The sequence below is a fragment of the Tachyglossus aculeatus genome, chromosome 11 (genome assembly GCF_015852505.1).
Source record: "Tachyglossus aculeatus isolate mTacAcu1 chromosome 11, mTacAcu1.pri, whole genome shotgun sequence".
NCBI classification, from domain to species: Eukaryota; Metazoa; Chordata; class Mammalia; order Monotremata; family Tachyglossidae; genus Tachyglossus; species Tachyglossus aculeatus.
Window position 1 is genome coordinate 27972660 of NC_052076.1, and position 15693 is coordinate 27988352.

Below are 15693 nucleotides of genomic sequence, written 5' to 3' on the forward strand. Positions count from 1 at the left end.
TTGAAAATCTCCCCCGGCCCAGGGACGGGGCTCTGGGCCTCCCGCCCCATACGCTGGGCAGAAACAGTCAAGCCGGAAAGACAAGCCGCAGGTGTCTGGGATGCTCAGTAAGGCCCTACTGAGAGCTCACCTCCTCCAGGAGGCCTTCCCAGACTGAGCCCCTTCCTTCCTCTCCCCCTCTCCATCCCCCCATCTTACCTCCTTCCCTTCCCCACAGCACCTGTATATGTTTGTACATATTTATTACTCTATTTATTTATTTTACTTGTACATATCTATTCTATTTATTTTATTTTGTTAGTATGTTTCGTTTTGTTCTCTGTCTCCCCGTTTTAGACTGTGAGCCCACTGTTGGGTAGGGACTGTCTCTATATGTTGCCAATTTGCACTTCCCAAGCGCTTAGTACAGTGCTCTGCACATAGTAAGCGCTCAATAAATACGATTGATGATGATGTACATATCTATTCTATTTTGTTAGTATGTTTGGTTTTGTCTCCCCCTTTTCGACTGCGAGCCCACTGTTGGGTAGGGACTGTCTCTATATGTTGCCAATTTGTGCTTCCCAAGCGCTTAGTACAGTGCTCTGCACACAGTAAGCGCTCAATAAATACGATTGATGATGATGCTGCAGAGGCACGCTCTCTGGGTCATCCAGAGCGGTTCGAGCAGCATGGCTCAGTGGAAAGAGCACGGGCTTTGGAGTCGGAGGTCAGGGGTTCGAATCCCGACTCTGCCACGAGTTTGCTGTGTGACCTTGGGCAAGTCACTTCACTTCGAGCCTCAGTGACCTCATCTGTACAATGGGGATTAAGACTGTGAGCCCCACGTGGGACAAACTGATCACCTTGTATCCCCCTCCCAGCGCTTAGAACAGTGCCCTGCACATAGTAAGCGCTTAACAAATGCCATTATTATTATTATTATTATCCAAGCAGCTGAGCTGGCTTGGTAGGGGTCAATTCCTTGCCCGACCTTTCCCCGGGGGCCAGGCCTACTGGTCACCCCTCACTCAGCTCCATCTCTGGATTAGGTGCCTGGTTACCGCCTACTACCCTCTCCTTACTTGGTTCAGGCCCCGCGCCGCCACAGAAACTTTCAACTGAGGCCTGCAGAAGACTCTAGAATAATAACAACAGTACTTACGTGCTTACTACATGCCAAGCACTGTTCTAAGCACTGGGACAGATACAAGTTAATCAGCTTGGACTGTCCTGACCCCCCCCCACTGGGGCTCACATTCGTAATCCCCATTTTACAGATGAAGTAACCAGAGAAATTATGTGATTTGCCCCAAGGTCACACAGCAGACAGGAGGTGGAGGCAAAATTAGAACCCAGGTCCTTCTGATTCGCAGGGTCCACGCGGATCCATCCACAAAGCCGAGCTACTTCATCATCATCAATCGTATTTATTGAGCGCTTACTATGTGCAGAGCACTGTACTAAGCGCTTGGGAAGTACAAATTGGCAACATATAGAGACAGTCCCTACCCAACAGTGGGCTCACAGTCTAAAAGGGGGAGGCAGAGAACAAAACCAAACATACTAACAAAATAAAATAAATAGAATAGATATGTACAAGTAAAAAAAATAGAGTAATAAATATGTACAAACATATATACAGGTGCTGTGGGGAAGGGAAGGAAGGAAGATGGGGGGATGGAGGGGGGGCGAGGGGGAGAGGAAGGAAGGGGCTCAGTCTGGGAAGGCCTCCTGGAGGAGGTGAGCTCTCAGTAGGGCCTTGAAGGGAGGAAGAGAGCTAGCTTGGTGGATGGGCAGAGGGATTGGGGGCATTCCAGGCCCGGGGGATGACGTGGGCCGGGGGCCGATGGCGGGACAGGTGAGAACGAGGAGATTAGCGGTGGAGCGGAGGGTGCGGGCTGGGCTGGAGAAGGAGAGAAGGGAGGTGAGGTAGGAGGGGGCGAGGGGATGGGCAGCCTTGAAGCCCAGGGTGAGGAGTTTCTGCCTGATGCGCAGATTGATTGGTAGCCACTGGAGATTTTTGAGGAGGGGAGTGATATGCCCAGAGCGTTTCTGGACAAAGATAATCCGGGCAGCAGCATGAAGTGTGGATTGAAGTGGAGAGAGACCCGAGGATGGGACTCTGTAAAAAACAGCCAGAGACCAAATCTCACCACACGACTGCACGTGGAAATGAGCCACAGGTTCAGAGTCACCAACCCCGCCCCCGTGAACTTGCAGGTTGGAGCCTTGAAACTCACCTGTCCCACGACCCCAAGTGCCTTTTGGCGAGACCCTGGCCCTCTCGGTTTCCCCCCCCAGACAGACAAGCCGGCTTGTGGAGTCCCAGGCAGATCAGTTCCACTCTGAAGCTGCCTTCCCCCTTTAGCCCCAGGCTGAAGCAGTGGGATCAGAAAGGTACCCAGAGCCCCACCCCCTCTTTCTTACTATGTGCCGCCGGGCACTGCATCAAATGCTGGGATAGATACAGGAGTCAGGTTGGACGGCGTTCCCGTCCCACACGAGGCTCACAGTCTTAATCCCCATTACACAGATGAGGTAACTGAGGCCAAGAGAAGTCAACTGACTTGCCCAGGGTCACACAGCAGACAAGCGGCAGAGCCAGGATCAGAACCCGTGACCTCTGATTCCCAGGCTCCTGCTCTATCTCTAGAGAAGCAGCCTGGCTCAGTGGAGTTTGGGCTTGAAAGTCAGAGGTCATGGGTTCGAATCCTCTCTCTGCCAATTGTCAGCTGTGTGACTTTGGGCAAGTCGCTTAACTTCTCTGTGCCTCAGTTACCTCATCTGTAAATTGGGGTTTAAGACTGTGAGCCCCCCGTGGGACAACCTGATCACCTTGTAACCACCCCAGTGTTTTGCACATAGTAAGCGCTTAATAAATGCCATCATTATCCATTCGGCCAAACTGTTGCCCTTGGCGATGGGGTTGGAAAGGCACCAAAATTCGATCTCAGGCCGGCCCCCACCCTGCTCCCCTCCCTACACCCCAAGCGAAGGCCAACACCAAGGTAGCACAGCTGGGCAAAGGACGGCCCGGTTTGAGGGATTTCCAGCCCCCGGCCTGTGAGGGACCGGCCCCTCCCACCCCCCCTCGCCCCCCTGGGTGAGGACAGAAGCCAGGGAGACACAGTAGAGAAACATGGTGTTTAATAGGAAAGCTCAGCATGCCCTAGGCAGAGCGGCAGGCCGGAGCTGAAGCAGCAGAGGCGGGCACGGCAGCCCCCCGCACCGGGCCTCACATGGCGAAGAGGATGAGGAAGGCCACCATCAGGCAGAAGAGCCCCATGGCCTCAGAGAGGGCGAAGCCCAGGATGGCGTAGGAGAACAGCTGCTGTTTGAGCGACGGGTTTCTGGGGGAAGGGGAAGAGAGAGAAAGAGCAACTGAGGCGGGGAGGAAGGAGTCATCCAAATTCACGTGCCTCCTTCCCCCCAGCTGTGGAGGGGCGCCCCGCCAAGCCAGCCCCCCTACCCAAAACAGGGTGGGACCACCAGGGCCTTATTTCCCGCCTCTCCCCCCGCCCGACCCACTTACCTGGCATAGCCGATGATCAGGCTGCCGAAAACGGTCCCGATCCCCGCCCCGGAGCCGGCCACCCCAACCGTGGCAGCCCCGGCCCCGATGAACTTGGCCGCGGTGTCGATGTCCCGGGAGACGGCGCTTGTCTGGAAGTCCCGGCGGGCCAGCTGGAGCGCGCTGCAGGCCGGAGCTGACTGGGGAGGCGAAGGAGATGGGGGCGGGTGCTGAGCAAGCGTTCCCCCAGCCCCCACCATCTCCCTCTCCCCTGAGGCACCAAGCTCCGCCGCTCTGCACACAGTAAGCGCTCAATAAATACGACTGATTGATTGATTGTGAGAACCAGGCCCCGAGCCCCAATCCCACCCGTAGAAAAGGGTGTCCATCATCATCATCATCAATCGTATTTATTGAGCGCTTACTGTGTGCAGAGCACTGTACTAAGCGCTTGGGAAGTACAAGTTGGCAACATATAGAGACAGTCCCTACCCAACAGTGGGCTCACAGTCTAAAAGGGGGGAGACAGAGAACAAAACCAAGCATACTAACAAAATAAAATAGAATAGATATGTACACGTAAAATAGAGTAACAAATATGTACAAACATATATACATATATACAGGTGCTGTGGGGAAGGGAAGGACGTAAGATGGGGGGATGGAGAGGGGGACGAGGGGGAGAGGAAGGAAGGGGCTCAGTCTGGGAAGGCCTCCTGGAGGAGGTGAGCTCTCAGCAGGGTCTTGAAGGGAGGAAGAGAGCTAGCTTGGCGGATGGGCAGAGGGATTGGGGGCATTCCAGGCCCAGGGGATGACGTGGGCCGGGGGTCGATGGCGGGACAGGCGAGAACGAGGTACGGTGAGGAGATTAGCGGCGGAGGAGCGGAGGGTGCGGGCTGGGCTGGAGAAGGAGAGAAGGGAGGTGAGGTAGGAGGGGGCGAGGGGATGGATGGACAGCCTTGAAGCCCAGGGTGAGGAGTTTCTGCCTGATGTGCAGATTGATTGGTAGCCACTGGAGATTTTTGTCCAGGGGTGCTTACACTTTCCAGCAGCCAATGCTTCAGACTGGCCTGTAGGGAACTGTAGTTGCCAGAACTCTACTGCTGATCGAAGAAGCTTTGGGGTTCCCACAAGCTTACCAGGGTGCTTTTCTAGATCCCTAATGGCATTTATTAAGTGCTTACTATGTGCAAAGCGCTGTTCTAAGCACTGGGGAGGTTACAAGGTGATCAGGTTGTCCCATGGGGGGCTCATAGTCTTAATCTCCATTTTACAGATGAGGTAACTGAAGCACAGAGAAGTTAAGTGACTTGCCCCAAGTCACCCAGCTGACCACTGGTGGAGCCGGGGTTTGAACCCATGACCTCTGACTCCAAAGCCTGTGCTCCTTCCACTGAGCCATGCTGCTTCTCTACATCCCTACATCCCATCTTCAGTCTGGGAAGAGGAGGCCTTCCCAGACTAAGCCCCCTCCTCCCCCTCCCCATCCCTCCCACCTTACCTCCTTCCCCTCCCCACAGCACCTGCATATATGTTTGTACATATTTATTACTCTATTTTACTTGTACATATTTATTCTATTGATTTTATTTTATTATTTATTTATTATTTATTTATTTTTATTTTATTTTATTTTGTTAATATGTTTTGTTTTGTCTGACTCCCCCTTCTAGACTGTGAGCCCGCTGTTGGGTACGGACCGTCTCTATATGATGCCCACTTGTACTCCCCAAGCGCTTAGTACAGTGCTCTGCACACAGTAAGCGCTCAATGAATACGATCGATTGATCGATGCCAACTTGTTCTTCCCAACCGCTTAGTACAGTGCTCTGCACACAGTAAGTGCTCAATGAATACGATTGATTGATTGATTGATGCCAACTTGTTCTTCCCAAACGCTTAGTACAGTGCTCTGCACACAGTAAGCACTCAATGAATACGATTGATTGATTGATTGATGCCAACTTGTTCTTCCCAACCGCTTAGTACAGTGCTCTGCACAGAGTTAGCGCTCAATACATACGATTGAACGAACGAATGAATCCCATCCCTGCCGTTGAAGACTTTGCCTTGGGGGCAGTCATTGTCCTCTTACCTGTTCAGACCGGATCTCGGGCCTGCTCAGGACAGATGCAGACGCTGGGCTGGCCAGGACCCTGGTACAGCAGCGGATCTGCGGAGTCAAGGCAAAACAGAGTTACTCTGAGGCATCATCATCATCATCAATCGTATTTATTGAGCGCTTACTATGTGCAGAGCGCTGTACTGAGCGCTTGGGAAGTACAAATTGGCAACATATAGAGACAGTCCCTACCCAACAGTGGGCTCACAGTCTAAAGAGGCAGTGATACGACCGCAATTGGCACCCGAGGCCAGGCCTCTGTGGGGACACCCGGCTCACCCCTGCCTGCCCCACCCCCAGGAGCTATGGTGGGATGGAGACCTGCCTCCTGGAGCCAAAGAACTTCCTTTGGATCCATCAATCGTATTTATTGAGCGCTTACTGTGTGCAGAGTACTGTACTAAGCGCTTGGGAAGTACAAGTTGGCAACATAGAGAGACAGTCCCTACCCAACAGTGGGCTCACAGTCTAAAACTTGTACTTCCCAAGCGCTTAGTACAGTGCTCTGCACACAGTAAGCGCTCAATAAATACAATATTCCCATTCTTCCTCCCTTCAAGGCCCTACTGAGAGCTCACCTCCTCCAGGAGGCCTTCCCAGACTGAGCCCCTTCCTTCCTCTCCCCCACGTCCACCTCTCCATTGCCCCCATCTTACCTCCTTCCCTTCCCCACAGCACCTGTATATATGTATATATGTTTGTACATATTTATTACTCTATTTATTTATTTATTTTACTTGTACATATCTATTCTATTTACTTTGTTAGTATGTTTGGTTTTGTTCTCTGTCTCCCCCCTTTTAGACTGTGAGCCCACTGTTGGGTAGGGACTGCCCAAGCGCTTAGTACAGCGCTCTGCACATAGTAAGTGCTCAATAAATACGATTGATGATGATGACTGTCTCTATATGTTGCCAATTTGTACTTCCCAAGCGCTTAGTACAGTGCTCTGCACATAGTAAGCACTCAATAAATACGATTGATGATGATGATGATGATTGATTGATTGATTAAAAGGGGGAGACAGAGAACAAAACCAAACATACAAAGTAAAATAAATAGAATAGATATGTACAAGTAAAATATAAATACATAAATAGAGTAATAAATATGTACAAGTAAAATAAATACACAGAGTAATAAATATGTACAAACAAATATACATATATACAGGGATCAGGGATTAAGGCCAGTGTCATCCTCAAATCTCCGCCACAGAAAGAGACGCCTATCTGGGAAGCTAGAGAAGCAGCGGGACCTAGTGGAAAGAACCTGGGTTCTAATCATCATCATCATCATCATCAATCGTATTTATTGAGCGCTTACTATGTGCAGAGCACTGTACGAAGCGCTTGGGAAGTACAAATTAGCAACATATAGAGACAGTCCCTACCCAACAGTGGGCTCACAGTCTAAAAGGGGGAGACAGAGACCAAACATACTAACAAAATAAAATAAATAGAATAGATATGTCCAAATAAATTAAATAGAGTAAAAAAATATGTACAAACATATATACATATATACAGGTGCATCATCATCATCAATCGTATTTATTGAGCGCTTACTATGTGCAGAGCACTGTACTAAGCGCTTGGGAAGTACAAATTGATCCTTCCTTCCTGTCAACTGCTTGATGTGAGACCTTGGGCAAGTACTTAACTTCTCTGTGCCTCACTCTCACTAACTGTAAAATAGGGATTAAATCCTACTCCCTTTCACTTAGGCTGTGAGCCCCACGTGGGACAGGGACTGCGTCCAACCTTATAAACTTGGATCTACCCCAGCACTTACAGTGAGAAGCTGTACGGCCTAATGGGTAGAGCACGGGCCCGAAAGTCAAAAGGACCTTGGGTTCTAATCCCGGCTCTGCCATTTTTTTATGGTATGTTGAGCACTTACTCTAATAATAATGGCATTTATTAAGCACTTACTATGCGCAAAGCACTGTTCTAAGCGCTGGGGAGGTTACAAGGTGATCAGGTTGTCCCCCGGGGGGCCCACAGTCTTAATCCCCATTCTACAGATGAGGTAACTGAGGCACAGAGAAGTTAAGTGGCTTGCCCAAAGTCACACAGCTGACAACTGGCGGAGCCGGGATTTGAACCCATGACCTCTTGACTCCAAAGCCCGGGCTCTTTCCACTGAGCCACGCTGCAATAAACAAGTTAATCAGGTTGGACACAGTCCCTGTCCTATATGGGGCTCAGAGTCTTAATACCCATTTTAAAGATGAGATAGGTGAGGCCCAGGGAAGTGAAGTGAATTGCCCAAGGTCATACTGCAGACAAGTGGCATTCATTCATTCATATTTATTGAGCACTTACTGTGTGCAGAGCACTGTACTAAGGGCTTGGGAAGTACAAGGTGGCAACATATAGAGACGGTCCCTACCCAACAGTGGGTACACAGTCTAGAAGGGGGAGACAGAGAACGAAACAAAACAAATTAACAAAATAAAATAAATATGTCCAAATAAAATAATTAGAGTAATAAATACGTAGAGCTGGGAATAGAACCCAGATCCTTCTGACTCATTCATTCATTCAATTGTATTTATTGAGCGCTTACTGTGTGCAGAGCACTGTACTAAGCGCTTGGGAAGTCCAAGTTGGCAACATATAGAGACAGTCCCTACCCAACAGTGGGCTCACAGTCTAGAAGGGGGAGACAGAGAACAAAAGAAAACATATGAACAAAATAAAATAAGTAGAATAAATATGTACAAATAAAATAAATAATTAAATACAGTAATAAAGATGTAGAGCTTGGAATAGAACCCAGATCCTCCTGACTCATTCATTCATTCAGTCGTACTTATTGAGCGCTTACTGTGTGCTAAGCACTGTACTAAGCGCTTGGGAAGTACAAGTTGGCAACATATAGAGACGGTCCCTACCCAACAGCGGGCTCCCAGGCCTGCGTTCGATCCACTAGGCCTCGCCGCTTCTCGCTTGTCAGCTGTGAGATGGTTGACTGCCTCTACAAGTCATCATCAGCATCATCAATCGTATTTATTGAGCGCTTACTGTGTGCAGAGCACTGTACTAAGCGCTTGGGAAGTACAAACTGGCAACATCTAGAGACGGTCCCTACCCAACAGTGGGCTCACAGTCTAAAAGGGGGGAGACAGAGAACAAAACCAAACATACTAACAAAATAAAAGAAATAGAATAGATATGGACAAGTAAAATAGAGTAATAAATATGTACAAACATATATACAGGTGCTGTGGGGAAGGGAAGGAGGTAAGATGGGGGGGATGGAGAGGGGGGCGAGGGGGAGAGGAAGGAAGGGGCTCAGTCTGGGAAGGCCTCCTGGAGGAGGTGAGCTCTCAGTAGGGCCTTGAGCCAAAAGTCAAGGGCCAAAGTCCCCTCCGCTCAGCCGGCCAAACCAGAGCCCTTTCTTCTACGCTTCCTGAGCACCTTTGCCCTCCCCGCGGGAGGAGGAACGGGGCCTTGGCTGACAGGAGGTGGGGGTTGAATTTTTCCAGAACTGGGGAGCTGCTACTTACCAAGGCAGGAGAAACGAGGAGAGTACCGGTGGGCTGCATTGTGCTCGATCTGGGGGAGAAAGAAACAGTCACCCCCTGTATCCCATTATTATGGTGGGATTTATTAAGCGCTTACTATGTGCAAAGCACCGTTCTAAGGGCCGGGGGGGAATACAAGGTGATCAGGTTGTCCCACATGGGGCTCACAGTCTTAAGCCCCATTTTACAGATGAGGTAACAGAGGCTCAGAGAATAATAATAATAATGTTGGCATTTGTTAAGCGCTTACTATGTGCAAAGCACTGTTCTAAGCGCTGAGGGGGATACAAAGTGATCAGGTTGTCCCGCGTGGGGCTCACAGTCTTAATCCCCATTTTACAGATGAGGGAACTGAGGCTCAGAGAATAATAATAATAATGTTGGCATTTGTTAAGCGCTTACTATGTGCAAAGCACTGTTCTAAGCGCTGAGGGGGATACAAAGTGATCAGGTTGCCCCGCGTGGGGCTCACAGTCTTAATCCCTATTTTACAGATGAGGGAACTGAGGCTCAGAGAATAATAATAATAATGTTGGCATTTGTTAAGAGCTTACTATGTGCAAAGCACTGTTCTAAGCGCTGAGGGGGATACAAAGCGATCAGGTTGTCCCGCGTGGGGCTCACAGTATTAATCCCCATTTTACAGATGAGGGAACTGAGGCTCAGAGAATAATAATAATAATGTTGGCATTTGTTAAGCGCTTACTATGTGCAAAGCACTGTTCTAAGCGCTGAAGGGGATACAAAGTGATCAGGTTGTCCCATGTGGGGTTCAGTCTTAATCCCCATTTTGCAGATGAGGTAACTGAGGCTCAGAGAAGTGACTTGCCCAAGGTCACACAGCAGACATGTGGCAGAGCCAGGATTCGAACCCACAACCTCTGACTCCAAAGCCGGTGCTCTTTCCACTGAGCCACGCTACTTCCCTTAATCCATTCCCATTAATCCCCATTTACAGATCTAAATCTGTAAAATCTGTAAAATGGGGATTAATGGGAATCTGTAAATGGGGATCTTCTTCCATTACTCCATCCCACCCCAGCTGCAGGGTGTTCGAGGTCAGTGGGGGCGGAGTCCCCCAACTTGCCTCCATGGGGCAAGGTCACAGAGCCAGGATTCGAACCCACGACCTCTGACTCCAAAGCCGGTGCTCTTTCCACTGAGCCACGCTGCTTCCCTTAATCCATTCCCATTAATCCCCATTTACAGATTTACAGATCCAAATCTGTAAAATCTGTAAATGGGGATCTTCTTCCATTACTCCATCCCACCCCAGCTGCAGGGTGTTCAAGGTCAGTGGGGGTGGAGCCTCCCAACTTGCCTCCATGGGGCAAGGTCACAGAGCCAGGATTCGAACCCACGACCTCTGACTCCAAAGCCGGTGCTCTTTCCACTGAGCCACGCTGCTTCCCTTAATCCATTCCCATTAATCCCCATTTACAGATTTACAGATCCAAATCTGTAAAATCTGTAAATGGGGATCTTCTTCCATTACTCCATCCCACCCCAGCTGCAGGGTGTTCAAGGTCAGTGGGGGTGGAGCCCCCCAACTTGCCTCCATGGGGCAAGGTCACAGAGCCAGGATTCGAACCCATGACCTCTGACTCCAAAGCCGGTGCTCTTTCCACTGAGCCACGCTGCTTCCCTTAATCCATTCCCATTAATCCCCATTTACAGATCTACAGATCTAAATCTGTAAAATGGGGATTAATGGGAATCTGTAAATGGGGATCTTCTTCCGTTACTCCATCCCACCCCAGCTGCAGGGTGTTCGAGGTCAGTGGGGGCGGAGCCCCCCAATTTGCCTCCATGGGGCAAGGTCACAGAGCCAGGATTCGAACCCATGACCTCTGACTCCAAAGCCGATGCTCTTTCCACTGAGCCACGCTGCTTCCCTTAATCAAAAGGGAAAGAATACAGTATACCAGTGCATACCACTGTCCCTGTCCCTCGGAGGGGGCTCATCATCATCATCATCATCATCAATCGTATTTATTGAGCGCTTACTATGTGCAGAGCACTGTACTAAGCGCTTGGGAAGTACATAATTTCAAAGGCTCACAATTTCAGAGAAGCAGCGTGGCTCAGTGGAAAGCGCCCGGGCTTTGGAGTCAGAGGTCGTGGGTTCGAATCCCGGCTCCGCCACACGTCTGCTGTGTGACCTTGGGGAAGTCACTTAACTTCTCAGAGCCTCAGTTACCTCATCTGTAAAATGGGGTGATGACTGTGAGCCCCGCGCGGGACAACCTGATCACTTTGTATCCCCCCAGTGCTTAGAACAGCAAGAAGCAGCGTGGCTCAGTGGAAAGAGCCCGGGCTTTGGAGTCAGAGGTCATGGGTTCCAATCCCGGCTCCACCAACTGTCAGCTGTGTGATTTTGGGCAAGTCACTTCACTTCTCTGGGCCTCAGTTACCTCATCTGTAAAATGGGGATTAAGACTGTGAGCCCCACGTGGGACAACCTGATCACCTTGTAACCTCCCCAGCGCTTAGAACAGTGCTTTGCACATAGTAAGCGCTTAATAAATGCCATCATTATTAAAGGTGGCGGGGAAAGGCAAGGGAGGTGGCAGTAGAAGGAAGCAGGAAGAAAAGCAGCATGGCATGATGGCTAGAGCCCAAGCTGGGAGTCAGAAGGCCATGGGTTCTAATCCCGGCTCCGCCACCTGCCTGCTGTGTGACCTTGGCCAAGTCACTTTACTTTTCTGTGGCTACAGCCCGGGCTGGGAGTCAGAAGGCCATGGGTTCTAATCCCGGCTCCGCCACCTGCCTGCTGTGTGACCTTGGCCAAGTCACTTTACTTCTCTGTGCCTCAGAGATGAGGATCTCTAAAATGAGGATTGGGACTGTGAGCCCCAAGTGGGCCGGGGCCTGGGTCCAACCCGAGTCATTCATGCATTCATTCAATCGTATTTATTGAGCGCTTACCGTGTGCAGAGCACTGTACTAAGCGCTTGGGAGGTACAAGTTGGTAACATATAGAGATGGTCCCTACCCAACAGCAGGCTCACAGTCTAGAAGTCTCTTGGATTCATTCATTCATTCAATCGTATTTATTGAGCGCTTACTGTGTGCAGAGCACTGTACTAAGCGCTTGGGAAGTTCAAGTTGGCAACATATAGAGACGGTCCCTACCCAACAGCGGGCTCACGGCCTAGAAGTCTCTTGGATTCATTCATTCGCTCAATCGTATTTATTGAGCGCTTACTGTGTGCAGAGCACTGTACTAAGCGCTTGGGAAGTCCAAGTTGGCAACATATAGAGACGGTCCCTACCCAACAGCGGGCTCACGGCCTAGAAGTCTCTTGGATTCATTCATTCATTCAATCGTATTTATTGAGCGCTTACTGTGTGCACAGCACTCCACTAAGCGCTTGGGAAGTACAAGTTGGCAACATATAGAGATGGTCCCTACATCATCATCATCATCATCAATCGTATTTATCGAGCACAGACTATGTGCAGAGCACTGTACTAAGCGCTTGGGAAGTACAAATTGGCAACATATAGAGACAGTCCCTACCCAACAGTGGGCTCACAGTCTAAAAGGGGGAGACAGAGAACAAAACCAAACATACTAGCAAAATAAAATAAATAGAATAGATATGTACAAATAAAATAAATGGAGTAATAAATATGTACAAACATATATACATATATACAGGTGAGCCCTACAGCGGGCTCACAGTCTAGAAGTCTCTTGGATCCACCCCAGCGCTTAGTACATAGTAAGGACTTACAAAAATACCATCATTATTTTTATTTTCTGATTACTATTACCGTTACAAGTGCTTAGTCCAACTTGTACTTCCCAAGCGCTTAGTACAGTGCTCTGCACACAGTAAGCGCTCAATAAATACGATTGAATGAAATGCTCTGCGCACCGTAAGCGCTCAGTAAATACGACTGAACTGAATGAATGAAAGGTAGTAGCTTTACAGGGGCTGAGGGCTTCGCTCAAGGTGACTGACCTCCAGTTTTCTCCCCGTTGTCCACCCCGCAGGGTGGTCAGCCCAGGGCAGCTTCCCTAGACTGCAAGCCCACTGTTGGGTAGAGAAGCAGCGTGGCTCAGTGGAAAGAGCCCGGGCTTTGGCGTCAGAGGCCATGGGTTCGAATCCCGACACGGCCACATCCGCTGTGTGACCTTGGGCAGGTTACTTAACTTCTCTGAGCCTCCGTTACCTCATCTGTCAAATGGGGATTAAGACTGTGAGCCCCACGTGGGCCAACTTGATCACCCTGTATCCCCCCCCCCAGCGCTTAGAACAGTGCTCTGCACATAGTAAGCGCTTAACAAATGCCATTATCATCATCATCAATCGTATTTATTGAGCGCTTACTATGTGCAGAGCACTGTACCAAGCGCTTGGGAAGGACAAATTGGCAACATATAGAGACAGTCCCATAATCATCATCAATTGTATTTATTGAGCGCTTACTATGTGCAGAGCACTGTACTAAGCGCTTGGGAAGGACAAATTGGCAACATATAGAGACAGTCCCATAATCATCATCAATTGTATTTATTGAGCGCTTACTGTGTGCAGAGCACTGGACTAAGCGCTTGGGAAGTACAAATTGGCAACATATAGAGACAGTCCCATAATCATCATCAATTGTATTTATTGAGCGCTTACTATGTGCAGAGCACTGTACTAAGCGCTTGGGAAGGACAAATTGGCAACATATAGAGACAGTCCCATAATCATCATCAATCGCATTTATTGAGCGCTTATTGTGTGCAGAGCACTGGACTAAGCGCTTGGGAAGGACAAATTGGCAACATATAGAGACAGTCCCATAATCATCCTCAATCGCATTTATTGAGCGCTTACTGTGTGCAGAGCACTGGACTAAGCGCTTGGGAAGGACAAATTGGCAACATATAGAGACAGTCCCATAATCATCATCAATTGTATTTATTGAGCGCTTACTGTGTGCAGAGCACTGTACTAAGCGCTTGGGAAGGACAAATTGGCAACATATAGAGACAGTCCCATAATCATCATCAATTGTATTTAATGAGCGCTTACTATGTGCAGAGCACTGTACTAAGCGCTTGGGAAGGACAAATTGGCAACATATAGAGACAGTCCCATAATCATCATCAATCGCATTTATTGAGCGCTTACTGTGTGCAGAGCACTGGACTAAGCGCTTGGGAAGGACAAATTGGCAACATATAGAGACAGTCCCATAATCATCATCAATTGTATTTATTGAGCGCTTACTGTGTGCAGAGCACTGGACTAAGCGCTTGGGAAGGACAAATTGGCAACATATAGAGACAGTCCCATAATCATCATCAATTGTATTTAATGAGCGCTTACTATGTGCAGAGCACTGTACTAAGCGCTTGGGAAGGACAAATTGGCAACATATAGAGACAGTCCCCATCATCATCAATCGTATTTATTGAGCGCTTACTGTGTGCACAGCACTGTACTAGGCGCTTGGGAAGTACAAATTGGCAACATATAGAGCGCTTACTACGTGCAGAGCACTGTACTAAGCGCTTGGGAAGTACAAATTGGCAACATATAGAGCGCTTACTATGTGCAGAGCACTGTACTAAGCGCTTGGGAAGTACAAATGGCAACATATGGAGACAGTCCCTACCCAACAGTGGGCTCACAGTCTAAAAATTATCATTATTATTATGTTGCCAAGCGCTTAGTACAGTGCTGTGCACACAGTAAGCGCTCAATAAATACGATTGATTGATTGATTGATTGATTGATTCCCGGCACTGACCCTTCTCCCTCCTGGGCCCGGCTCCGCACCGCTCAAGGTGACTCACCTCCCGTCCACTACAGTCCCCGTCCCCGCAGTGAGCGCCCCCCCCGCCCACGTGTCCCCCGCCACCTCCCCTCCGATTGGCTACGGCCCCCTCCTCCCCGATTGGCTGCCTTCCCCCCAAGCCGCCTCCTCATTGGCTCTCCGGCGCCCGCCCTCGTTTCCCATTGGTCTACAGGCGCGGGGTCCCGCCCCCCTGCCGCCGGGGGCGGGACCGACTCCGAAACCCGGCTTCCGATTGGCCGCGCTCCCGAAGAGCAGGCCCGTAACCTCCAAGCGCAAAATGGTGGCCAAGGGGGGGAGCGGTTTCGCGCCGCGACGTCAGCGCGTCATTTGTCCTTGGAGTGGCGCATGCGCAATGCGGTCCGGAGGTGGCGCGTTGCATGTTGGGACCTGTAGTGTGTCGGCGGCCTAGTACCGCTCTGAGGCGGGGGCTCGAGTTTTTTTTCCTCAGCCCCATTTATTGACCATTTAATAATAATATCATTTATTATATCATGCATATATGTTTGTACATATTTATTACTCTATTTTATTTGTACATATCTATTCTATTTATTTTATTTTGTTAGTATGTTTGGTTTTGTTCTCTGTCTCCCCCTTTTAGACTGTGAGCCCACTGTTGGGTAGGGACTGTCTCTAGATGTTGCCAATTTGTACTTCCCAAGCGCTTAGTACGGTGCTCTGCACATAGTAAGCGCTCAATAAATACGATTGATGATGATGATGATGATGATTTATTAAGCGCTT

General features: G+C 49.4%; 1 protein-coding gene across 2 annotated transcripts; it reads right to left on the bottom strand.

The window, feature by feature from the left end:
- Positions 1 to 3112: 3112 nt before the first annotated feature.
- On the bottom strand, positions 3113 to 14966 carry ATP5MC1 (ATP synthase membrane subunit c locus 1). 2 transcript variants are annotated; one of them, XM_038754196.1, is made up of 5 exons: positions 14948 to 14966; positions 9130 to 9178; positions 5589 to 5666; positions 3515 to 3693; positions 3113 to 3332 (listed from the first exon to the last, which is right to left on the bottom strand). In XM_038754196.1, exons 2-5 carry the CDS (start codon positions 9166 to 9168, stop codon positions 3218 to 3220), a joined length of 411 nt encoding a protein of 136 aa, XP_038610124.1. In that variant the 5' UTR covers positions 9169 to 9178; positions 14948 to 14966; the 3' UTR covers positions 3113 to 3217. The 2 variants fall into 2 exon arrangements, with proteins under 2 accessions (XP_038610124.1, XP_038610123.1); XM_038754195.1 differs by having other exon boundaries at positions 14902 to 14952.
- Between the last annotated feature and the right edge of the window lie 727 nt (positions 14967 to 15693).